Consider the following 27879-nt stretch of genomic DNA (forward strand, 5'->3'; position numbering starts at 1 on the left):
GGACCCGCAGCATCGCACCACTCCTGCCGCCGCCAACCTCCTGAATCAGCGACCCTGCCTCATGTGACCCCACTCCATCACAGGTGCACCCACCCCCAGTAAGCTACCTTCGGATTATAAGATGCACCAACATTTTCCTCCCAAATTTCGGAGAAAAAAGAGCGTCTTATAATCTGAAAAATATGTTATTTACTGCAAGAGAAACTGACATGTTGCAGATTTCACCACACTTCAGTTTCTGCAGGATAAAACTAAGCAGTCAGCTTGAAGTTTATATAAATCCCATTCACTTTACTGGAACTGTAAGATGCTGTGTTTTTTCTGCAAATACACGGTGGAAAAAACAATCCAAATACTTATTGTGGGACCTTAGCCTTACTCTATGCTTTTACTTTCTTGCGCATGGAAACCTTTCTTTTGAATGTGATGCTTTTATAAAGGTGTATATAAATTAAAATATTTTAGAATAGTTTTGTGCTTTCCTTCCAGCTTGTGATTGTGACCCAAATGGTTCAAAGGATAATGGAATATGTGAAGCTAAAACGAACCACAGACTCGGAATAATTGCTGGGACATGCCTATGTAAAGAACATGTAGAAGGAATCCGCTGTGATCAGTGTAAACCTGGCTACTTTGATTTGGACGGCAATAATCCAGAAGGATGTCAATGTATGTAGCTGAAAAATATAAAACACTATATAATTTTAAATATATGGAAATAAATGCCTAACACTATAAAATACCAATGTTAGTATTTTTCTATTTCAGACTGTGGATGCAACCATTTTGGAACCTTGCCCTTTTCATTCTGTGATGTTATTACCGGGCAATGTCAATGTCAGAGCCTTGTAATAGGCCAGCACTGTGATGAATGTATAGTAAGTTTGGGTATTACACAGTGGAAACCGACATAAACTTTTAGCATTTTTTTAATTGATTCATTTATTCCCCCTAAACCATTGCCCATATTCCTACTAAATTATTTGCTAAGCATGTAGAGTACAAAGACTTCACAAATGTTACCAACGAAAAGGCAATGAATTCATATTTAAAAATTCTGCATAGGTAGTATAAAGCAAAAATTCACTTTACTGCTGTTAATTATTAATATAATTATTTTAAGCTTATTTTGCCTTCGGAATATAAAGTGGATATCAGGGCTCCTATAGTCTCCACAATTCTTAAAGGGGTTGACCACTACTAGGACAACCCCTTCTGATTCCTCATGTTTGCCCTTTTAAAAATAAAGACACTTATTTTCACCTCCTGTGCCAGGGCTGTGGTGTCGGAACACGCGTTCTCGGGGCTCACGTGAGGTTGTTATAACATGTGACCCCTGCGCCCAATCAGTGCTAGCCTCACTGTCCTCACCTTTGGACATATAATTAAAGGGTTATCTGGTCAAAATCGATAAGTCTGCAGTCCGTTTGTGTGACTGCAGACTTATGAATGCCTCCAGCACACGCAGTGTACGCTGCGGGGATTCACCAGTTTCAGATCCAGTAACAGAGGGTATGTATGAATTATACATACCCCCGGCCAGTGGAAGATGCCTCGCTCTCCTTACACTTATTTTGAGCAAGGCGGCGCCTTCTAGCCAGACACGCCCACTGGCCGTCCGCCTCACTAGATGGGTCATGGCCTCGCTCCATACAAGTGTATGGTTTTATATATCAGGATGTAATAAAAAAAAATATATATAGTACTTGAAGGTATCAAAATGAAGTAAATCTAACCTCAGATGAACAACAACAAAAGACAATTACCCTGTGTCATACCTCAGACCATCCATTTTTACTGGCAATACCAGTGAATCCTAACAGCATGCCCACCACATGCTGTCAGGATTAAGGAGTCTGCAGTCACATGGTCACTGCAGACTTTTATCAGAAGACCGGACGACCCTCAAGTTCATTGAGGTTTGTGTTCATTCATTTATGCACAGCTTTTTTAAGGTCCCACCGCAATATTTCAATTGGATTGAGGTCTGAACTTTCACTAGGGTAATGTAACACTATGATTAGATTAGTTTTCAGCCATATAGATTTGCTGGTTTGCTTCTGCTCATTGCCTGTGTGGCACCCCTGCTTCGCAGGGTGCCACAGAACCCAGAAGGGTGCACAGATGGGTTTCTCCACAAGAGGCCCTCACTACATGCAAACACCTCCACCTTCCACCTCATTCCAGCAGAGGGAGCCCATTAGGGATATATAAAGGGAAGGTGGAGCCAGGCAGCTCAGTGAGTCCACAGAGAGTTTAGAGTGTGCTCAGGGTGTAGCAGCACGCAGGCTGCTGTGTGAGGCAAGCTAGGACTCCAGCTGCCTTGAAGCCTAGTAAGGGCCCCGAGCATGGCTGAAGGTGAGAGGAAGGAAGGAGTGATAAAGGGGGCAGAGAAGTATAGTAAGCTCACCCCGATATATACACTGTGTTCCAAATTATTATGCAAATAATATTTTCTCAGATTTTCTCAAATTACCTATATGAATTGCAGTCATTGTAATTTTCCAGTCAAATAACTATTAGAGTACAATTGAAAGGTTTTTGTACAAACTGCCTATGATAACAGTATATTTAAAAAAAAAAAAAAAACTCAAACTGCACTCAAAATGCATGTGCCAAATTATTATGCACAGCAGAGTTTTCAACCTTTTCATTTTAATAAAGAACAAAAAAATGGTCATTTTTGAAATTATAAGCATTAGCAGGTTATTACAAACTGAAATCAAACAGTTTTCAACTCAAAACTTTATTCTAGGTGATGTTACATTTGCACATAGGACCCCTTGTTTGAAAGGAGCTTCTGAACTCTCTCGTCCATTGAATTTGTCAGGTTTTGGATGGTTTCTGCTTTAATTGTTTTGCATGAGGACAGAATACCCTCCCAGAGCTGTTGCTTAGATGTGAACTGCCTCCCGCCATCATAGACACTCCTTTTGATGATGCTCCAGAGGTTTTCAATGGGGTTGAGGTCAGGGGAGCATGGGTGCCACAGCATAAGTTTGTCCCCTTTTATGCCCATAGCAGCCAGAGATGCAGATGTTTTATGTGCAGCATGAGACGGGGCATTATCATGCATGAAATGATCTCGATGGTCAAGATGGATGGAGTGGAGGATGGCTTGTTGATGGACACCCCATGCAAACACGGCTACGGCGCTAACAAGGAGGAGGCGGAGTAATGTTTTCGGCTGGAATCATGGGGAGAGAGATTGTCGGCCCTTTTAGGATCCCTGAAGGGGTAAAGATGAACTCCATAATGTATGTTGAGTTTCTCAAACAGCACTTCCTTCCATGGTTCAAGAAGAAGAACCGTGCATTCCGCAGCAAGATCATTTTCATGCATGATAATGCCCCGTCTCATGCTGCACATAACACATCTGCATCTCTGGCTGTTATGGGCATAAAAGGGGACAAGCTTATGGTGTGGCGCCCATGCTCCCCTGACCTCAACCCCATTGAGAACCTCTGGAGCATCATCAAAAGGAGTGTCTATGATGGCGGGAGGCAGTTCACATCTAAGCAACAGCTCTGGGAGGGTATTCTGTCCTCATGCAAAACAATTAAAGCAGAAACCATCCAAAACCTGACAAATTCAATGGACGAGAGAGTTCAGAAGCTCCTTTCGAACAAGGGGTCCTATATGCAAATGTAACATCACCTAGAATAAAGTTTTGAGTTGAAAACTGTTTGATTTCAGTTTGTAATAACCTGCTAATGCTTATAATTTCAAAAACGACCATTTTTTTGTTCTTTATTAAAATGAAAAGGTTGAAAACTCTGCTGTGCATAATAATTTGGAACATGCATTTTGAGTGCAGTTTGAGTATTTTATTTTTTTTTAAATATACTGTTATCATAGGAAGTTTGTACAAAAACCTTTCAATTGTACTCTAATAGTTATTTGACTGGAAAATTACAATGACTGCAATTCATATAGGTAATTTGGGAAAATCTGAGAAAATATTATTTGCATAATAATTTGGAACACAGTGTATACCGGACACCGGGTCCGAGCTTACAGGGACCCTTTACACCCAGTAAGGACAACCGGAACCCCTAGAGAACTACAGGTCCCAGGAACACCAAGCTGAACTCATATACAAGACTAGGAATCATGAAGGCCCCAGCGTCCAGGGAGAATGATTGCCAAAAGAAAGTCCTACTACCAAGTCAGCAGGTGAAGGAGAGATCTAGCATAGAAGCCAGGCCTAGCTCCAGGCAGGTCAGGAGCTTACACAGAGGCAGACACGGATAAGGAGGTCTTATACCCGCTCCCTGGGGAGAAGTCCAAAAGTGCGCCCTTCACCTAGAGTACCCTGGACCGTATCTACCAGCTGTACCAGTAAAGGTAATGAAGCAAAACCCCCTGTCTCTGTCCGTTACTCCTGCTGTGTTCTCTACCTACACAACAATGCCCAGCGCACCCACCATCTATCTATCTACACTGCCCTGAGGCCCGCTCCACCTGTGGGGAGCTGTACCATCTTTAGCTACCTTGACACGTGCCTCAGAGGACTGTTGCAGCGCTGGTGACCATCACCAGACACCACAGGAGGCATCACGAATTCTTAAAACTTTTATTAAAAATTGAGACCCCTTTGTGCTACTGTCCGCCCTGGGCCAGTCACCGTGATATATATACTGTCCCCAAACAGTAAGGGCCACGGGGGCGCTACATCCCAACTGGCGTCACGAACAGGATTGCGTGCCCGTTGCCACCGGGTGCGGTGCGCCTTTTAAAAGACTGTAAATCTTACTGTGGTGAAGTTTTTCCCACCAATTGCCGCTTGTTCCCGCCATTATCCGCCATTTTCGGGTCGCCGCGGGGGAAGAAGAGGGGTGTAACCGCTGGAAGCGCGCGAAGTCGAGGACACACCCCATCCCTGACGTCGAACCAGGAAGCGTCAGGTCCTGGAAGGAGCCAGAGGACGCCCTGACGTCAGACGTGAGCAACGCAAGGTCCTGGAACGAGACCGTCTCCCGCGGAGCTGCGGCCTACCAGAAAAAAAAAAGTGAAGAAGGTAGGCTCCGGCTCACTTGGGGGGCGCAACAATGGCCGACGACCAGCAAGCTGCCGGAGCACCGGATAACGCTCCCGACCGGAATCTCTACCCTGGTGACTACGTCACCTACACCAGGCATAGGGGTGAAAGGGGCTGGTATGCCCTGAATGTCCACAGGGTGGTGGAGGAGAGCGAACCCTCGCCATCTAGAGCTGATGACCCGGCTGGGCCAGCCAATTGTGGACAGGTGCTTCCCCGGAGGGAGCACCATTATTGAACTGCTGAAAGGTACTGTAAATAGTTACCCAGTTGGGTATTGCCTACTGTCATTTACTTATGTGAACTGAAAAAGTAACAGTTGTGCATTTAGTTACCCGTAAGGGTATAAGGACTCGGTGGCTGAGGACTGTGAGCAGCCCAAAGACTGTCCCTGTGAATAATTTGCACTTCGTAAAGTGCCCTTATTGATTTTATATAAGATGACCTCAGAACAAAAACCTGTTTGGCGTGGCGGAAGACGTGGTCCAGCACCAGGATCACCTATGCCCTGCAGCCACGCCCAGGGCTTACGTGGAGGGTTTACGGACAGGTCCCTCAAGCTACCTTTGCACTTTAACCAGTGAGAGGGACACCCTGTTGGGATCTCACTGGAACTGATTTGAGAAACTCTGAGGATGCTTTATATTATTTTTATATATTTGTTGCATTATAATGTTATCTGTAACGTTCAAGAGATGTGCCTCCCATAAAGTGAAGAAATGTTAATGTTATTGTCTAACCTGTTTTGAAAAATTCTTCAGTCCAGGAGTACAGAGTTTTACTAGGGGGGAATGTGGCGCCCCTGCTTCGCATGGTGCCACAGAACCCGAAGGGTGCACGGATGGGTTTCTCCACAAGAGGCCCTCACTACATGCAAACACCTCCACCTTCCACCTCATACAAGCAGAGGGAGCCCGTTAGGGATATATAAAGGGAAGGTGGAGCCAGGCAGCTCAGTGAGTCCACAGAGAGTTTAGAGTGTGCTCAGGATGTAGCAGCACGCAGGCTGCTGTGTGAGGCAAGCTAGGCCTCCAGCAGCCCTGAAGCCTAGTGAGGGCCCCGAGCATGGCCGAAGGCGAGAGGAAGGAAGGAGTGATAAAGGGGGCAGAGGAGCCTAGTAAGCTCACCCCGATATATATACCGGACACCGGGTCCGAGCCTACAGGGACCCTTTACACCCAGTAGGGACAACCGGAACCCCTAGAAAACTACAGGTCCCAGGAACACCAAGCTGAACTCATATACAGGACTAGGAATCACGAAGGCCCCAGCGTCCAGGGAGAGTGATTGCCAAAAGAAAGTCCTACTACCAAGTCAGCAGGTGAAGGAGAGATCTAGCATAGAAGCCAGGCCTAGCTCCAGGCAGGTCAGGAGCTTACACAGAGGCAGACACGGATAAGGATGCCTTATACCCGCTCCCTGGGGAGAAGTCCAAAAGTGCGCCCTTCACCTAGAGTACCCTGGACCGTATCTACCAGCTGTACCAGTAAAGGTAATGAAGCAACACCCCCTGTCTCTGTCAGTTACTCCTGCTGCGTTCTCTACCTATACAACAACGCCCAGCACACCCACCATCTATCTATCTACACTGCCCTGAGACCCGCGCCACCTGTGGGGAGCTGTACCATCTTTAGCTGCCTTGACACCTGCCTCAAAGGACTGTTGCAGCGCTGGTGACCATCACCAGACACCACAGGTGGCGTCACGAATTCTCAGAACTTTTATTAATAATTGACACCCCTTTGTGCACTGTCCGCCCTGGGCCAGCCACCGTGATATATATACTGTCCCCAAATAGTAAGGCCCACGGGGGCGCGACACCTGCTACATGACCCAGCTCCAGGAAAGATTTAGTATTTGGATAGATGGCCTCACATTTTACATTGGAATACTCTGGCATATAGAAGAGTTCATGGTGAACTCATTGCCCAGGTTCTGTGGCTGTAAAAGAAGCCTAAACCATCACCCCTTCACCAAAGTGTTTGGTTTTTGCTTTGTCAAATGTGGTGCAGGGCATCATGGAGAAACTTTTTGATTTTGATCTTGTCAGTCTGAAAGAAATTGTTTCAGAAATCTTGTGGTTTGTTTAGATGCAACTTTGCAAACTTTAGAAGCAAAGCTCTTTCTAATAAGCAGAAACTTTCTCCTTGCAACCCCTCGAAATGAGCCATACTTGTTCAGTCTTTTTATAATTGTACTGTTATGAACATTGAACATACTACCATGATGCCTTTAGCATCTGAGCTGTAGCTCTTGGGTGTATGCAAGTTTCTCTGAGTATTGTCTGACCTTTGAGTGAATTTGCTGCGACCACCATTTCTGGAAAGATTGTCATCTCTATTGAATGTTTCCACTTGTAATTTTTCTCACTGTAGAATGATTAACTCCCAATTTTTTGAAAATAACCTTATAAAGCTTTATAGATTGAAAGGCAACAACAATTGCTTCTCTAAGGTCATTGCTAATGTTATTCTGTTAGCACACTCATGAATGCTCCAGACCTGCAAACTACCAAAACTTCTGCTTTTTTGTGGCTACTACACTTATTGATGGACAATTAATGAAGGGCATTTGATTAGCACCTCCAGGCTACTATTTACCTTCTGAATTTCAATGGAAGCAGTAAGGGTGTACTTAATTTTCACACATTGCGTCTGCATTTTGGCCTACTTTTTGGTAAATAAATAATGATGCGGTGCAATTTGTCATGTGTTGTGGATGATCTGAGATTGAATTTACTTAATTCTATGACTTTCTAAGGACCTGATATTTCTTATTTACATCCTGATACATCAAACCATTAAATTCAATGTCCTTCGTTTTTTCCATGACTGTATATAGTCACCAAAATAGACACAGGTTGGCATGGCACGTTTCATTAGTAATTCTATTCATTTGTTTTAGTTTACTAGTTTACTAAATTAAATGAGAAATGAATAAAGTATAGTCAACATATATGTCAACAATGAATGCGCTGAAAATAAAAAGAAAATATGTAATAAACATTTACAAAATTTGAAATCATAGAATTAAATTACTTGACAAGATAATATCTCGCAATGTACTGAGGTCTATAAATTACAAATTCCTAAATAACAATAATATTAAAAAGGCACAAAAAATGACCGTAATCGTTTTTAAATAAATTCATAGGGGCGACTTCAGCAAAACTTTTACGCTAGAAATGTTTTGCTCACCAGTAATGATACTCTAGTCACAGACGGAGGCCTCTGGCACTCTGACGCAAGCCTGTGCTACATCAGTCTTGATGAATTGCCCATTTAATGTTTTGGCGGATATTTATTACAATAGTAGTCACCAGTAAAATAAATCTTTCAATTAATTCAAATTGAAAGAAAAACTTGTAAAAGAGGCATATACAGTATTCCATAATAAAAATCTGAGTTGACATGTGAGCAGTAGATTGTTGTAATAAACTCTTTTAACCTCCAGGTGTCAGTGTAGTTGCAAAATCCCATAAATTGGAAATAGAAGTCCAAAAAAGGAAAGTTTTGCAAAAGAAATTTAGTAGAAAAACATATCTTACCCACATCTTCCATTTTAGTTTAGCATATTTTCCTAAACATTTTAAGGTACTGTACAGTATATCTGTATAATATATTATAAAATGTATCCACTACAACAATGGCCAAATTATTTAAAAAAATAAACTTCTGCTGATAATAGAAAAGCATACATTTAATGTAAACAATTAATTTAGTTAGGTAAATAAGATAAGCTAAATATAAAATATGTTAAGCAATATTTTGGCATGTCTATTGTGTATATGTGACTATTATCAATTTTTGTTTTAATTCAGCCTGGCTATTGGGGACTTGGAAACAGTCTGTATCCTTGTTCTGCATGCAACTGTGATATTGGAGGTGCACGGATGAGTGTGTAAGTAAACTTACAGCCTTCACATCATTTTTTTTGCATTTTCTTGCTACATAAAACAGGGTTCTTGATCATATCAATATGCATATATAGCATATGTAGCAGCATGCATACATACATAACTATGGTACTACATATATATACTGTTATTGTGAACCGTTAAGCAAGTTGAAGATGAAATGATCTCTAAAAGGCCTAAAGTTAAAGATGACACATTTCCATTGTATTTTAGGCAAAAAATAGATATTGTAATTTTTTTCATTTTAAAAATTACACAAAGGAAAATGGGCTGATGCAAAACTTTAGACACCCTTGGAGATTTGTGTGCTCAGAAAATTTTGACTAAGGTTGCAGACCTTAATTAGCCTGTCAGGGTTATGGCTTGTTCACTATCATCATTAGAAAAGGCCAGGTGATGCAAATTTCCCAGCTTTATAAAAACCCGGCCTCCTCTTGCCTTGTGCCAAAAAAAAGCAGTCATGGATTCTTCTAAGCAGCTGCCTAGCACTCTGAAGATGAAGATGGTGGACATCCACAAAGCAGGAAGAGGCTATAAGAAGATAGCAAAGCGTTTTCAAGTTGTCCTTTCCTCAGTTCAAAATGTAGTTAAGAAATGGTAGTTAACAGGAACAGTGGAGGTCAAGATAACGTCTGGCAGACCAAGCAAAATTTCAATGAGAGCTGCTCGTAGGATTGCTAGAGAGGCAAATCAGAACCCACACTTGACTGCAAAAGACCTTCATAAAGATTTAGCAAACTCTGGAGTTGTGGTATCTACTGTTCAGATACACCTGCACAAATATAGCCTTCATGGAAGAAAACCTCTCCTGAGTCCTCACCTTAAAATTCAGTGTCAGAACTATTGAAAAGACCATCTAAACAAGCTGGATGCATTTTGGAAACAAGTCCTATGGACTGATGAGTTTAAAATAGAACATGATCAAAGGTATGTGTGGAGAAAAAAGGGCACAGAATTTCAGGAAAAGAACATCTCGCCAACCATTAACCATGGGGGTGGGTCAATCATGCTTTGGGGTTGTGTTGCAGTCAATGGCACAGGGAACATTTCACAGGTAGAGGGAAGAATGGATCCAATGAATTTTCAACAAATTCTTGATGCAAGCATAACACCATCTGTAAAAAAACTGAAGTTGAATAGAGGATGGCTTCTACAAATGGATAATGATCCTAATCACACGTCAAAATCCACAATAGACTACCTCAAAAGGTGCAAGGTGATGGTTTTACAATGGCCCTCATAGTCCCCTGATCTGAACATCATTGAAAATCTGTGGATAGACCTCAAAATAGCAATGCATGTAAGACGACCCTGGAATCTCACAGAACTGAAAGAATTTTACAAGGAAGAATGGATTAAAATTCCTCAAACAAGAATTGAAAGACTCTAGTCTGGCTTCAAAAAGAATTTATGAGCTGTGATACTTTCAAAAGGGGGTGCTACTAGATACTAACCATGCTGGGTGCCCAAACTTTTGCATCGACCCATTTTCCTTTTTGTAATTTTTAAAATGTAAATGATGTAAAAGGAAATGTGTCATCCTTAAAGCGCACCTGTCAGCAGGATTGTGCTCAGTAAACTACATGCACTGTATGTACATAATGTCGCCCACCTGTGTCACTGGTGTGACAGGTATGACAGACAGTCGCTCTGAAGCTGGCTGTAGAAGGTCACTGCGCTTGGCATAGCATATGCCTTCTTGATCCTGTCATCTCTGTAGCATAGTTATATCCTTCTTCCTTTGGGACCCAGCAGTGACCTCCACCTTCTGCACTGATTGACACACCCTTGCTTGTTAGTTAAATACTCTCAGTTTCTCCAGAGAGTCGCCGGTGATAGTTCTTTGTACCTCTATGCAAACTTGGAGTACTGGCAGTCGGCTAGTCTCATCTTTGTTGCCCTTGGAGGACAGTTGGTGTTACCTCTCTGGTGTCTGCTGCTCAAGCTAAGTGTATCCCCTTTGTTTGTTTACCTTGTTGTCTTTAGTTTGTAGTGGGGCCTGACTAGTGCTCACTCCATCACTTCCTATCCAGGGCTTAGCTCTAGGGACATTCAGGGCTTAGGTTCCTGCTCGGCAATTTGTGCAGAACCAATATAGGGATGATAGGGTAGGCAGGGAGATATTAGATCTGCCTAAGGGTCTCCACTGCACCTTTCCCTAGTTGTTGGGCTTCCTTCCCCCTCTTTCTGTTGTTGTACACTTATTCCTTCCCACACCTTGCGTGACAACCTCACAGTGTATGTAGCTTACTGAGCACAATCCTGCCGACAGGTGCGCTTTAATTTCAGGCCTTTTAGAGATCATTTCATCTTCAACTTGCTTATCTATTCACAATAACAGTAATTTTGACCAGGGGTGGCCAAACTTTTTCATGCCACTGTGTATATGTACTGTACAGGGTGGGCCATTTATATGGATACACCTAAATTAAATGGGAATGGTTGGTGATACTAACTTTCTGTTTGTGACACATTAGTATATTGGAGGGGGAAAACTTTTCCAGATGGGTAGTGACCATGGTGGCCATTTTGATTTTGTAGTTGGCCATTTTGGATCCAACTTTATTTTTTTCAATGGGAAGAGGGTCATGTGACACATCAAACCTATTGAGAATTTCATAATAAAAACAATGGTGTGCTTGGTTTTAAGGTAACTTTATTCTTTCATGAGTTTTTTACAAGTTTATGACCACTTTTAAAATGTGTTCAAAGTGCTGCCCATTGTGTTGGATTGTCAATACAACCCTCTTCTCCCATTCTTGACACACTGATAGCAACACCAGAGAAGAAATGCTAGCACAGGCTTCCAGTATCCGTTGTTTCAGATGCTGCACATCTCGTATATATATATATTGTGACAGAGGTATTATATGCGAGGGGAGGTATGTGTCATGCAGGTTGCTGGCCTGTGTGAATTGAAACCAATAGATTTTCTGCCAGCATATTATATGCTGGGGGTTACCTCTTTAAAAGGGTGTGGTTTATGGGAATGACGTAGAGATGGGAGGAAAGTCATTCCCCATACCTCCCCTCTGGGTGTGGCTGAACAGGGTATAAGTGTTCAGTCAGTTTGTTTCCTGTGTGGAGTGTGTGGTCTGGAGATTGAGGTCTCCAGGCTGTGTGTGGCTGACACCAGAGAGCAACACCAGAGGACTGGTGTTGCGGAAACTTCACAGAACTATCTGCAGCTGGCAAAGGCCTTGCTAGCTAAGAGGACTCTGTTATATTTTCATCTTTTGTTTTCCCGTTAGAGAGTTTCATTTCCAAAATTCACAGGCCTGAACGAATGTTATCAAATCTTAAAAAAATATATATTGTCAAAAAAAAAGAAAATACAATGAATTATAAAATAAAAAAATATATATAATAATGCTGTATGTATTAAAGAAAATTGTCATGTTTTCTGACAGTCAAATTAATATACATATAGTATGATAAATAGCATAAATATAATATGAATGTAGTACAGTATAAAATTATTTTTATTTTTATAATTCGAATGTAATATAGTATGAATTATAAATTACATTATTTTCAATGCAATTATAGTTGCACTTGTGACCTACTGTAAGAAGTTTTCCGCATTAGTCTATCTCTTTTTGCCTGTCATATATAAAAATGCTTCTTATTTTTTATTCTTTTTTTTCTTTTATTTTTCTTTAATTTCTCCATATTTACAGATGTTCTCAAAGTACTGGCCAGTGTGACTGTCTTCCTAACATTGTAGGACTTGAATGTAATGAACCAGCAAATGGATATTATATTGTACCACTTGATTATTATATCTATGAGGCAGAGAAAGCCCAAGCACTTCCCGGATCTGGAACTATAGTGAGTAACATTCAATGTACAACTTTCCAGTTTTTTTTGTAGAAAGATGAGTACGTTTGCAAATATTATTCTTATTGTGAGTTTGAGTGGCATAAAGGGGGCATATTTCACTAGAAGTCATACAGGAACTGGTGGGTTTAGCCTAGTGAGCGATACACAACGTCCATTTGCAGGTAGAAGGAATAGAAGAGTCTGATGGTGTGGACCTCAAAAAAGGGGAACATGAGTGAGGGGTATGACCTGTAGCGTACATTGTTAAGAAAGAAGTGGATCAACATCTCCTCCTTGCCTATTCTCAGGTTTGAGGAATGAGAAAAATGTAGCCCGCCATAAGGGAGAGCAGCAGTAGAGGTGGTGCCCAACTTTTAAATCCAGATTTCAGTGAGAGCCAGTAGGTTAAGATAATTTGAAAGGAGACATCACAGCTGCAAGTCTATTACCACTAACTCAGAGTAAATTACAAATTTAAAGAGCATGCAGAGGGGAAAGCTCATGAAAACGCAGAATATAAAACACATAATGGCCAGAAATTATGTTATCCCTCATGAACACATGCAGGACAGCTTATTATGAAACGTTACTTGAAAGTACAGTTAAAAATGTAAATAGAGCATGTGAGCTGTACATGGACGAGAGAAGGAGAAAGATTGATGTGAGTAGAATGCACTGAAAGTGTGAATGGGCAATAAATTCGAAAGAAAACGAGATCTAAAGCCCAAGATGGATTGAGTAGACCTGGAATAACCATTTTGTAGCATATGTGAATTGAAAGCAAGTTTGCTTGAGTATTTTGCATAGTGTATCTGTCCCCTGCCGAGTCTTACTGCCATATTTAACTGCTAACATTTTGATAAATGTAGCACTTAGACAAAGATGTCTTCTACACTCATGCCCCATGTATTAATTGGATTAAGAAGTAATGTTGAGCTCTCATTAATTGCAATGGACAAAAAATTTTATCAAACACTTTTAAAAATGGTTAAATGACAGGGACCATTAACCCCTTCTGCTGTGGCCAAGTTTCATTTCTGCAGCTTAGTTTTTCTCTCATCTTTTTTCAAAAGTCATATATTTGTCTATTTTTCCTGGTAATGCATTATACAGATTGTCTTTGTCTGTATAATGTAATACCAGGTTATTGCAGTATACAGTATAATAAAAATCATGGTATCCTATGAAACCAAGAAGTGTGTCTGGGCTTCATAGGAGTACCAATGATGCATCCATGGGGCCTTCAGAATGCCACTGATTGCCAATTCATCCCATCAGCAACCCATGATTGTCTGGTAGATGGGTCGATGGGTGCTCCTGAGTCCGCTCCATACAACGTGTGACATACATGTTAAATTGCAAACATGTTCGTAACACAGGTCTGCAATAGTAAAATTGTTTGAAAAGTAAGAGGTGATTTTTATATACAGTACAGACCAAAAGTTTGGACACACCTTCTCATTTAAAGATTTTTCTGTATTTTCATGACTATGAAAATTGTGCATTCACACGGAAGGCATCAAAACTATGAATTAACACATGTGGAATTATATACTTAACAAAAAAGTGTGGAACAACTGAAAATATGTCTTATATTCTAGGTTCTTCAAAGTAGCCACCTTTTGCTTTGATGACTGCTTTGCACACTCTTGGCATTCTCTTGATGAGCTTCAAGAGGTAGTCACCGGAAATGGTTTTCACTTCACAGGTGTGCCCTGTCAGGTTTAATAAGTGGGATTTCTTGCCTTATAAATGGGGTTGGGACCATCAGTTGTGTTGTGCAGAAGTCTGGTGGATACACAGCTGATAGTCCTACTGAATAGACTGTTAGAATTTGTATTATGGCAAGAAAAAAGCAGATAAGTAAAGAAAAATGAGTGGCCATCATTACTTTAAGAAATGAAGGTCAGTCAGTGCGAAAAATTGGGAAAACTTTGAAAGTGTCCCCAAGTGCAGTTGCAAAAACCATCAAGCGCTACAAAGAAACTGGCTCACATGAGGACCGCCCCAGGAAAGGAAGACCAAGAGTCACCTCTGCTTCTGAGGATAAGTTTATCCGAGTCACCAGCCTCAGATTAGAGACCAGGTCAATGCCACACAGAGTTCTAGCAGCAGACACATCTCTTCAACAACTGTTAAGAGGAGACTTTGTGCAGCAGGCCTTCAAGGTAAAATAGCTGCTAGGAAACCACTGCTAAGGACAGGCAACAAGCAGAAGAGACTTGGTTGGGCTAAAGAACACAAAGAATGGACATTAGACCAGTGGAAATCTGTGCTTTGGTCTGATGAGTCCAAATTTGAGATCTTTGGTTCCAACCACCGTGTCTTTGTGCGACGCAGAAAAGGTGAAGGGATGGACTCTACATGCCTGGTTCCCACCGTGAAGCATGGAGGAGGAGGTGTGATGGTGTGGGCGTGCTTTGCTGGTGCCACTGTTGGGGATTTATTCAAAATTGAAGGCATACTGAATCAGCATGGCTACCACAGCATCTTGCAGCGGCATGCTATTCCAACCGGTTTGCGTTTAGTTGGAACGTCATTTATTTTTCAACAGGACAATGACCCCCAAACACACCTTCAGGCTGTGAAAGGGCTATTTGACCAAGAAGGAGATTGATGAGGTGCTACGCCAGATGACTTGGCCTCCACAGTCACCAGACCTGAACCCAATCGAGATGGTTTGGGGTGAGCTGAGTGAAGGCAAAAGGGCCAACAAGTGCTAAGCATCTCTGGGAACTCCTTCAAGATTGTTGGAAGACCATTTCCGGTGACTACCTCTTGAAGCTCATCAAGAGAATGCCAAGAGTGTGCAAAGCAGTCATTAAAGCAAAAGGTGGCTACTTTGAAGAACCTAGAATATAAGACATATTTTCAGTCGTTTCACACTTTTTTGTTAAGTATATAATTCCACATGTGTTAATCCATAGTTTTGATGCCTTCAGTGTGAATGTACAATTTTCATAGTCATGAAAATACAGAAAAATCTTTAAATGAGAAGGTGTGTCCAAACTTTTGGTCTGTACTGTACTTTCGATTGCTGAACACAGTTTTTTCACAAGCACTGACTTTTTCTTGCACCATACTTTGACCCATTTGCATGACCTTTGGTGAATGATTTTGGTGTCATTAGATTGGTTAGAAATTAATTGACCCTGTGCTGCATTTGACTGCTGTAGGCAGAGAAGATTTTCTTAACCTATCTTCCAAAGTGTGTGGTGGTGTCCATAGCATCCAATCCTAGCACATGTTTTCATTAACCTCAGCAGTATAAGAAATGAAATGGTTGCTATGGGCAGTAAAGGCAGATTTTTTTTTACTCACAGTTCATAACAGTGTTGCGGTGTCCATAGCAACAATCAGAGCACAGATTTCATTTTACCTTAGCAGTAAAAGAACTGAAAGCTGCACTGTGATTGGTTGTTATGGGGAGCAAAGGCATATTTTCTTTTAGATAGAGTTCATAAGAGTGTGATGATGTGCTTACAATGATCCCTTTCAGTATTTAGCTGTTGTAGTGGATTAAGCTTCTGTTTCTAACAACGTGATTGAAATGGCTAAAAGGGGATGTCGTAATTCACCCGACAAATTTTGCTACATTTTTATTGTTTTGTAGTGAAGAAACAACAAAGGAACATTATGTACTTCGTTAGAAAAGTGTATTATGCATACTTTGGTGTAAAACTAGATGATCAGGACAAGTTGTGGGCTCCACACTTAGTGTGTTCTGTTCGTGTAGAAGAACAACGACATTTGTCTACAGGGAAGAAAGAGAGCTTTCATTTTGGCGTGTCTATGATCTGGAGGGAACCGCAAAATCATAGTGATGACTGCTACTTTTGTACGTGCAATATGAAGCGATTCAACTTTAAAAATAAGAAGGAAATTATATACCCATACCTTCCATCAACGATTCACCGTGTGCCTCTCATCTGCTATTTTTCCCTCCTCTTTTAAACACGCCAGCATACATCCATTACTTAAAAAAACATCCCTTGACCAGAACTGCGCTGCTAACTACAGACCTGTTTCCAATCTTCCCTTTATCTCTAAACTCCTGGAACGCCTGGTCCACTCCCGTTTAATCCGCTATCTCTCAGATAATTGTCTTCTTGACCCTTTACAATCTGGTTTCCGCTCTTCACATTCTACTGAAACTGCCCTCACTAAAATCTCTAATGATCTACTAACAGCTAAATCTACTCCCTGCTGATTCTCCTAGATCTCTCTGCAGCATTTGACACTGTGGATCACCAGCTCCTCCTCACTATGCTCCACTCTATAGGCCTCAAGGACACTGTTCTATCCTGGTCACAGGGTAGCCACAGCTTGTTCTTACCTCTCTGACCGCACCTTCACTGTGTCTCTTGCCAGCTCCTCTTCCTCTCCCCTTTCACTTATTGTTGGGGTTCCTCAAGGATCAGTCCTAGGCCCCCTTCTTTTCTCCTTATACACCGCTCCTATTGGACAAACAATCAGCAGATTCGGTTTTAAGTACCATCTCTATGCTGATGACACCCAATTATACACACCTTCTCCAGACATCACCCCTGCATTATTACAAAATACCAGGGATTGTCTTTCCACTGTCTCTAACACTATGTCCTCCCTCTATCTAAAATTGAATCTGTCAAAACCTGAACTACTCGTATTTCCTCCCTCCACTAACCTACCTGTGTCCGATATTGCCATTGCCGTTTAAGGCTCCGCCATTATTCCCCAGCAACAAGCCCGCTGTCTTGGGGTCATACTTGATTCAGATCTTTCCTTCACTCCTCACATCAAATCACTCGCTCGCTCGTGTCATCTACACCTCAAAAACATCTCTAGAATCAGAACTTTTCTTACCTTTGACTCGGCAAAAACTCTTAATGTAGCTCTTATTCATTCTTGTCTGGACTATTGCAACTCTTTACTAATCGGTCTCCCTTTTTCTAAACTTTTCCCTCTCCAATCCATCCTGAATGCAGCAGCCAGGATCATATTCCTCTCCAACCGATACACCGATGCCTCTTTCCTGTGCCAGTCATTGCACTGGTTGCCCATCCAATATAGAGTTCAATATAAACTTATCACTCTTACCCACAAAGCTCTCCACGATTCAGCACCACTCTACATCTTGTCCCTCATCTCAGTCTACCACCCTTCCCGTGCCCTCCGTGCTACTAATGACTTAAAACTAAAATTCTCCTTAATCCGAACCTCCCACTCCGGTCTCCAAGATTTCTCACGTGATGCGCCAATTCTTTGGAATGCACTACCCAGGACAATTCGATTAATTCCCAATACCCAATACCCACAGCTTTAAGCATGCCCTAAAAACTCATTTGAAGAGCAGGATTCTATTCCAAGACTTTCACACTAGTCCCAACAAGCCACAGCTTTTTTCACAGCTCGAATTAAATGATTTAGTCGGGGACTTGGACCTTTTTAAACATTCTGCAGAACTTTTAGGCTTTAGACTAAAGGAAAAGAACCAGCTAGCTCCTTGTTCCTGTTTTTCATTGTACAGAAACAGAGAAAAGGATTTCCTTCTATACTTTCCTCAGGTTGGTGCTCTAGTGCAGGGTTCCCCAACTCCAGTCCTCAAGGCCCACCAACAGGTCATGTTTTCAGGATTTCCTTAGTATTGCACAGGTGATAATTCCATCATCAGCACAGGCAATAGTTACATCACCTGTGCAATACTAAGGAAATCCTGAAAACATGACCTGTTGGTGGGCCTTGAGGACTGGAGTTGGGGAACCCTGCTCTAGTGTATTGCAGTGATGTTTCTGGGCTGATGGAAAAATTTAACATTGAGTACAATGTGAATCTGAAAGCTGTGCTACTGCACAACGGCAGCTAGTATGCTTCAGTTCCTGTAGGGCATTCTGTGAACTTGAAAGAAATCTATGAGAATTTAGACTATTCTCAAGAAACTTAACTATGAGGCTCAAGGAAGGTCAATATGTGGTGACCTGAAAGTTCTCTCTTTGCTCTTTGGGCAGAAAGTACCCAAGCTTTTTATGTGATGATAGGACTCATCACTGGAGCCAAAAAAGTTTGACAACAAAAATATCTTTGCAACCTGGACTCAAGAACATAGTTGTAGAAAGTTTAGTTGATCCCACTAAAGTTCTCCTGCCACCACTCCACATTAAGCTTGGACTGATGAAACAGTTTGTGAAAGCTCTACCGAAAGAAGGAGAGACTTTTAAATACCTGTGTACCAAGTTTCAAGGACTGTCGGAAGCAAAATTGAATTAAGGCATTTTTGTTGGTCCAGATATTTGGAAACTCATGAAGCATGAAAAATTAAACCTGTTGAGAAAAGGGCTTGGGATTCTTTATCCACAATTTAAGTCCATCGTGTACAACATGCTGAAACGTTTTAAAGCCTTGGGTTGTTGAATTTGAAGTTACATTTTTTTACATTCCCATTTGGACTACTTTGCTGAAAACCTTGGTGCTGTTAGCAAAGAGCAAGGAGAAAGATTTCATCAGTATATCAAGGAGATGGAACGACGATACCTAGGTAGATGGAACATGATTATGATGGGGGACTACTGCTGGATCCTTCACAGAGAAGATCAGCAGGTCTTCTATAAGAGAAAAGGTATCAGGAGAAGCTTTGGAGAGAAAAGGAAAAGACACAAGAATTAATTTCCAATAAAGTCGCAGAATTTATGTTCAATACATTTTTGTATATAATTTTGTGTACATTTTTGGCTATAATAAAGATTTTTCTCGCTTATACGTAATTTATCAAGCTCGTGTTGTGCTAAATCCATACGAGATGGTTAAAACTAGAAGTGTTTTTTAAATCAGGGCATAAGAAAATATAAGTATCAGTCACAGGATTTGAAAAATTTTTCATAAACCCAAATTTTGCATACCCGTGTTAACGGGATACATACAAATGGAAAACTCTTTTAAATCCAATTACATGTGCTCTGTAAACACAAAACACTGGTAGGTTCTTAATTAAGAATATTTGCAAAGTTGTTTCATTTTTTCTTCCACTTAAGATGAATTGGAGCAAAAAAGGAAAATTGGTGGATATTTCTTTGAAGGGAATCTGTCACCAGGTATTCGCTACTTCATCTGAGAGCAACATAATGTAGGAAAAGAGACCATGATTCCCAAAAATGTTTAGTTTACTGGGAGCAGCAGTTGTGACACAATCAGAGTTTTTAGATGTAACGTGTAGCGGAGCTCAGAAAGCTACCCCCGACCCACATCACAGCTCTCTGTGTACATTGTACTTTCACAATGAGCTGCTTATCAGAGGAGGGGGCGTAGTCGCATCAGGGCTCACATGAGCTTTAGTCTGTAAAGTGATAGTCTCCTGGTGATAAAACATTAATGTTATGGAAACAATGGAAACAATAACATACAGCCTAACAAGTCACACATCCCTAAAATCTGTGTCTCAGCTCCTACCTCACTTTGCCTTCATGGCAAAAACCTGCTGACAGATTCCCTTTCAAGGGGTGTAGGTATGTCATAGGTGGGTTCTGTTACTTTGGATCCCCATGGATCAAGAATGGAACTCAGTGCACGGACTGGTCGATGGCTCTCCTGACACGATCGTGACAGCTTCATGAATTTCTATGAGCTGTCATGCTGAGGTCGGAAGAGCCGCTGTCCATTCCATGCACTGCGTTCCGATATCGCTATGATTTATACGGCCTTCTGACTGTGCCCTTAGAATACTTTAATAGATTTTAAAAGCTAAACTTTATTTAAGAGAACTATTTGATATAACAAATATATTTTAGAATTCCTCTAAATATTTTATTTCTCAAGAAGAATTACTACATGATTGTCATAATTGTATAAGTGCACCAGTTTGCCAAACAAATATGTTCACCACTAACATCCCATTTATTTGCTTCCAGGTCATTCCAACTCCCATGCCAAAATGCAAGGAATTCTTCCTCAAGCAAGGAATAGACTTCCGATTTGAGAATGATAGGATAATACTGAAAAGCATGAGGAAAAGAAGTATACGAGGCAGGAGACAGGCGCAAGTAATGTTTGATCTATAAGTTGTAGCATTGTGACTGCTGATGTTTTCTGCCTTCTGTAAACTGTAAATTGTTCTACTATATTTAAATCCAGGAAATTCTTCCATATGACACAGAGGGGGTTGTTGAGCTAGTGTTGCGGCAGACAAGTCCTGGAAAGCCCATCACATGGACAGGTCCTGGATTTGCACGTGTTGTAAATGGGGCTGGACTGAGATTTACTGTGAACAACATCCCTTACTCCATGGAATTCATCGTCGCCATTCGATATGAACCAGAGGTAAAATTTTTCAATCACACATGAAGCATTGTCAAAAAATTCCTATTTTTTGTCTTAAATCATAAAACTTTACTTAGTTTTTAACTTAACATTTATTTGATTCCTACTTTATGTATCAATAGTCATTGGAAGACTGGACAGCAAGAATTATAGTCAACCCACCGCAAGGGGTAGTAAGTGAATATTGCAAAATTAGGACACCCCGCCCTGAGGGCTATACATTGAGTCTGCCTGCTACTTCCAGGTAAAATACAACAAAGTCTTTGCATGTGGGGAAGTTTTTGTAAATAATAGAAAATGATCATAATAACTTCTCAACACAGTAATGACTAAAATCAATATATTGGTGGACAGCAAATGTTACAGATGGGAAATAAAGTGAAAATGGGTAAAACCATTTAAAAACACTAAAAAACCACTACAGCTGATTTACTAAGTTTCATGTGTAATGATAAGCTAATGAGCTCGGATAGCATGCTATCTGAGCATGCTCGGGTGTTATCCGAGTATCTTGGGTGTGCTCTGTTAATATGCTTGAGTCCTTGCGGCTGCATGTTTTGTGGTGGTAGACAGATGCAACATATGCGGAGATTAGCTAACAAACAGGCAATCCCCGCCTGTGTTGCGGCTGTCTACCGCTGCAAAACATGCAGCTGCAGGGACTCAAACATATTAACAGAGCACACCCAAGATACTCGGATAACACCCAAGCATGCTCGGATAACACGTTATCCGAGCACGTTCGCTCATCACTGTTCATGTGCCAAAACTCTGGCTTCATTTGTTGCAAAAACTGTTTTACAAGCCTTGAATCACATTTATTATGTTCTAAACACATTTTTTTACAATTCGAGAAGGGATCCAAATGGAAAGGGGAAGAATATGGTACGGTATAAACTGCAATTCTGTGCGTTGAAATTGTGCAAAAAATTGTTGGATCTTTTTGGCCCAAAATAAGCCAAGTAATACATGGTATAAAAGACTATGCTCCACGTTTATCATCTGCTAAGAGACATTGAGTTGAATTTGGATAAATGGGTCCAAAAAGTGTAGTGGAAAATTAGCCTTTTAGATTTATTGGTCTTTGTGGTGCATATAGACTTATTATGCAGGCACAGGGCAGAACACATGTAACCTGCCATCTTCTCTTTTTTTCCTCTGGTTAATAGTCAAAAATTTTCCCCAAACACCATGAAACTAGTACTACATCTATTTACCAAACAAAGGTGATGTAAAGTCAAATGAATTATGTAATCTGTCATTAACGGCTACATATCTTCTATAGGTTAGCTATGCTGAACTCATCTGTTTGCCTGGACCCCAACATAGAATACCATATAGATGTCTATTTTTCCCAAACTTCAAACAAAAACTCTAATAGTAAATTATATATTCTAGTTGATTCGGTAAGTAACACAACACAATGAATGTAAATAGTAAGTAAATGTTAGACAAATTTAGTAAAACGGATTAATATAAATTATTCTCCCTTATATATAATATCTAGCAACCCTGTTCCCTCAATTATAGGGATATGAGCAGAGGGGTTCCATGATCATATAAGGCCCAACAATGTCCCTAATGCACTCTGCATAACACAAAAATAGCTTTTATTGTACTCACCTACAACATGGTCCAGCCCATGGGTGTTACTGTTCTTGAGCCAGCGCCTCCTCTCTTCTTGCGAACACCTATCGCGCGCCTCTCTCTGCCTTGCTGAGGGCAGAGCAAAGTATTGTAGTGCGCATGCGCTGTCGCTCTTTGCTCTTTCCCCACGCGTGCGCATTACAGTACAGGAGCATGATGGAAGACACTGTGTGGTTGACGTAGGACGTGTAATGCATATGAATCAAGAAGGAGGACGGGTCAGATCAAGACCAGCAATACTCATCGGACCAGACAATGCCATAAGTGAGTATAATAAAAGCTTGTTTTAGTGTTATGCAGAGGACATTGAGGACTTATAGACAGCGTTCTAGAATGCATCTCTACAGATGCTGGCCTTACTTGATATGGTATAAACCTGGTGAAAGGTTCCCTTTAATAGAGGGCATTTCATTGACAATAAATTGGTTATTATACTGAATATGATTGCCCTATCATTTTGGAAACGGTCTGCAGTAGCACCATCACTCTGAGCACTGTTGGATAACCGTGTGCCTTAATAACGCTTCCCTTCTTTTACACAGAAATTTAGCAGGAGTGAAAGATATGATAGGAAATACAATACAAAGCTTTATATGGAATAGAGTATCTAAACTTTGGACTTTGCTGAATCTCCTCATGGTCATAAACTATGACCATAATCAACATTGTGAAAAACAGATTGATTTTCCATTCAATTATTTTCAATTTATTCCAAATCTTTATTTCAGTACATATTTGACTAAAATACTTATTCACTGCAGGTTGTAGTCAGGCCCCATTGGTATATGATGGTAGGCCTAGTGCTAAAATGTTGATGAATGTTCTCTTACACACCTACTATTCATGAGGCAGATGGATGCTGAGTAATTTAAATGGACACGTCAATTCTTATATAGGGTGCCAATAACACAGTACATATATTTTTTATTCCACCATTTTGCAGGTGAGTGATAGACAGCTTGCTCTGTAAAGTAGAAGTCTAGGCTATGTTTATTGTTAATAAAATGAAGCCTACTAGTACTAGGGTCATGGAACATACCAGGTCTGTTCTTTTCCCTATGGTCTTTCAAATACAACATGCTCTGTATACAATAGGTTCTTAATACCCTAGGCCAAACAAAATGTTTGCATGTTATTGAGTTGTACAGGAGAAGTTGAGAAAGCAAAGTCCATTTTCTGACATCTATTTACTAAAGTTGTGCCTCACTGTTTTGATTTGCCTATTCCTGGCCCCCAGAAAGTTTGTTGAGGTACAACCCCAGTCAGACCACTGCAAAACAGTAAGTGAAGTCAGGATGGGGATTCTCATTTTGGCAGCCTCTTTTGTACAACCAGTAACATGGAGCAATATTTCTCACAGAGTTACCAGGGTAATCTGTGAATTAAAAAAAAGATAAGAAAGAAAATGTTGAAAAATAAATTTCGAAATATCTCTATTAGCTAATCACATTCATTTTGTCTAGTGAGGTAATCTCTGTAGTATATCAAGATGGCTGCCATCCTGGTACAAAGACAGAAACCTGTCTTAGAATGCTAATAGGACAAGTGCCACTGAGCAAGTGCATTAGGAACCTCTGTTTTATTCCCTCCCGTGTTTGAAGATGTGCTACAACTAGAGACACTGGAGTAGCCAGAAGTGCTGATTTCAGTAGAGGTTGTTCACACTGTGGTCCACCCTGCCTTCCTGATCTAATGCTGGAGATACCAGTGGTGCTGCAGAAAGAAGAAGCTGCTCCCACTGATGTCCACTCTGTCTTTCTCATCTAATTCTGGAGATTCCAGAGGTGCTAATGTAAGAAGACCCCACACACATTGGTGTTTACACTATCTGCCTGATCTAACACTGGAGATACTAGTGGTACTGATTTAAGTAGAAGCTGCTCATACCGCTGTCCACCTGTCTCTCAAATCTAATACGGAAGATTCCAAAGTTTCTGAGGTAAGAAGAGACTGCTCACATGTTGTCCACTCTGTCTATCTGATCTAACATTAGATTTACCAGAAGTGCTGATTTTAGAAAAGGCTGCTCATACTGCTGACTATCCTGTCTTTTTGGTCTAATACTGAAGATACCAGGGGTCCTGAAGTTTGAAGAAGTGCTTACACTGCTGTCCATCATGTCTTTCTGATTTCATACTGGAGATACCAGAGGTGCTTAGCTAAGAAGAGGCTGCTCACACTGCTGTCCACCTATCTTTGTAATCTAATACTGGAGGTACCAAGGGTGCTGAGATAAGATGAGACTGCTCACACTGCTATCCACTTTGTCTATCTGATAAAACACTGCAAATACCAAAAGTGTTATTTAGCAAGTAGCTGCTCAAACTGCTGACCACCCTGTATTTCTGATCTTATTCTGAAGGCATAAGAGGAGCTAAGGTAAGAAGAGGTTGTTCACACTACTGTCCACCCTGTCTTTCTAATCTAACACTGGAGATACCAGAAGTTCTGATTTAAGAAGAAGCTGGTCACACTAATGTCCACCCTGTATTTTTGATTTAATACCGGAGATACCAGGGGAACTGATGTGAGAATAATCCACTCACACTGCTGTCCACCTGTCTTTTTAATTTAATATTGGAGATACCAGGGTTACTGATTTAAGAAGAGGCTCCTCACACTGTTGTCCACTCTGTCTATATGATCTAACATTAGAGATACCAGAAGTGCTGATTTTAGAAAAGGCTGCTCACACTGCTGACCACCCTGTCTTTTTGGTCTAATACTGGAGATACCAAGGGTCCTGAGGTTTGAAGAAGCTATTCACATTGCCCTCCACCCTGTCTTTCTGATTTCATATTGAAGATACCAGAGGTTCTGAGCTAAAAAGAGGCTGCTCACACTGCTGTCCACATTGTCTTTATGATCTAATACTGCAGATACCAGGGAGGCTGATGTAAGAAGTGAACACTCACACTGCTGCCCACCCTGCCTATCTGATCTAACACTGGAGATACCAGTGATGCTGAGGTAAGAATAAGCTGCTCACACTGCTGTCAATCCTGTCTTTCTGATTCAACACTGGAGATACGAGAGGTTCTGATCTAAGAGGAGGCTGCTCACACTGCTGTCCACACTATCTTTATTATCTAATACTTGAGATACCAGGATTGCTGAGAAGAGGCTGATTACACTGCTGGCCATCCCACCTTTCTGAATGCTGAGCAGTTGAAGTGACCTGGAGATAACCATGTATCATGTTTTCTCAAGTAATCTCCATTTCACTGCAGTGGAGCTTAATATTGCACATGATCACAGGCATCTATTAACATTTTAGAATACATTTCACTCAATGTAACAAGACAAAAGCCATTTTAATATACTATAGTAACTATAGTGATAACCTTGCTGAACAAAACAAACTGCTAATTAAAGGTATTTAGTAATTTATTTTAATGACATTTTCTCTCATCCTTCATTTTGTCTATTCCTCAATAAACACAAGATATAATAGTATACACATCACCTTAGAAACTACAATTCTAGGACCAAAATGAAAAAAAAAAAGACCAGTCCTGGTGTGTTAAATTTGTTGATAAGAACCATTTTTCTCTGTATGAAAATGTACCCAGAGTTTTAATTGAAAGGTCTTTGTGTAACGCTCCACTAGATCAGTAGACCATATGTTAAGATGGTTTTGTTAATACTTACATATTTAAAATCCACTATCTGCAAAAATTAAAACAAATTCGTATGAAGACATATTAACCATAATGAAAAGTTATGAAGAGCACATCTATGATCTTTGCCAAAGTTTAGTCAATATTTGCATGGTACTAAAAGATAGTATGATAGTGAATACACATTTGATGAAAGAAACTGATCCTTGTCCTTTACAAGTTTGATCATGCTTGCATTCCACTAGTCTTTGAATGTGATGTCAGTGGAAAGATATGAAAGGTAAGATCAGATCTGTGAATGTAAATCTCATGTGAGCTGCTTTGACTTAAGAAATATATATTGAATATACAGTATATCAATAGCTGAGATGTCAGGAAAGAAAAACATACACAATAAATATATTATTATTTTGTGGTTTTCGTATTGATTCTATCCTGCCATTTTATATCCCTCACAGCTTGGATTGATTCCCCAGATTGCGTCTGTAAGCAATTTATGTACTGAATTAGAATTAGAAGAATATGACTATTATAACTGTATTGAAATTGCTGCAGATATTGGAGCGCAAATTCTACCAGATGTGTGCAAGAAGTTTATATTTAGTATGTCTGCCCGCATACACAATGGAGCGCTAAGTAAGTATCTACTCTACTTTGATATATATATATATATATATATATATATATATATATATATATATATAAATGCATTAGCATTGTGCATGTAATCCTGATCTTGAAAGTATTGCGAGTAAAAAGTGAATCTTTTAGAAAATCCCAGGTTTGCATTCCCTTCGTCTAATATTCCATCCTCTATACCTGAAAGGCAGACAACATTTCAACATTCCAGTAAAAGTACATTCCAACCTGATACTGACCCTAAAGGCAGACATTCTCAAGAATCTTATCTTGGGCACTAAGAACTAAATTACATAGGAGGTATTACCTTTGGTAATAAAAGTTAAACAATAAGTCTAAATTATTTGTTCCTTAGCTGGTAAAACATTAAAAAGTTCAAGATTCGTAATGCCAAACAGTCTATAGATTGCTGCAAATATACCTTACATGTGTAATGCTATGTAAAGACTTGCATTGAAGGGACATGGTTGCTTTAGCACATATACAATGTTTAAAGCAATCTTTTAAATCCTTTAAAAAATAGAGTACTTTTGAAATCACAATTAATCAACTTTTTAATCTCAAAATATATCTATTAATCAACAATTTTTCTGGCAACTTTTAATTATATATTTAATTGCTTTTTTTGTGCTTTATTGGCTCAGACTCAAGCATTCTTCAGTTTAAACATGAACAAGAACACACATACAGAAACAAATATTTAATTTAAAACATAGCTGTTATTTCAGGAGAGCTTGTAACAGAATGTCTGTGATTGCCTCCCTCCTTCCTCCTCTCTCCATAGAGTGTTATGAGCACCAACTGTCATCCCCGGCTCAGTAATTTGAAAATCTGTATTCACTGAAGACAAATTAAACCCTGAATTATGAGATTTTACCTTTGAATGATCAGTCTTGGAGGAGACT

The 27879-nt window shown here is 40.3% G+C and overlaps 1 protein-coding gene across 1 annotated transcript in view; it reads left to right on the forward strand.

Moving 5' to 3' along the window:
- LOC141167251 (laminin subunit beta-4-like) overlaps window positions 1-27879 on the forward strand; it is a 409239-nt gene that overhangs the window by 170438 nt on the left and 210922 nt on the right. Inside the window, exons 16-24 of the mRNA XM_073654690.1 lie at window positions 490-669; window positions 769-878; window positions 8862-8941; window positions 12638-12788; window positions 20660-20791; window positions 20883-21068; window positions 21191-21312; window positions 22354-22474; window positions 26794-26971. Of these exons, the coding sequence (XP_073510791.1) occupies window positions 490-669; window positions 769-878; window positions 8862-8941; window positions 12638-12788; window positions 20660-20791; window positions 20883-21068; window positions 21191-21312; window positions 22354-22474; window positions 26794-26971 (1260 nt within the window). The remainder of the gene's footprint in view (window positions 1-489; window positions 670-768; window positions 879-8861; window positions 8942-12637; window positions 12789-20659; window positions 20792-20882; window positions 21069-21190; window positions 21313-22353; window positions 22475-26793; window positions 26972-27879) is intronic.

Source organism: Phyllobates terribilis, unplaced genomic scaffold (assembly GCF_046119375.1).
Source record: "Phyllobates terribilis strain yellow unplaced genomic scaffold, ASM4611937v1 Scaffold_11__3_contigs__length_659146591, whole genome shotgun sequence".
In the NCBI taxonomy this organism is placed as follows: domain Eukaryota; kingdom Metazoa; phylum Chordata; class Amphibia; order Anura; family Dendrobatidae; genus Phyllobates; species Phyllobates terribilis.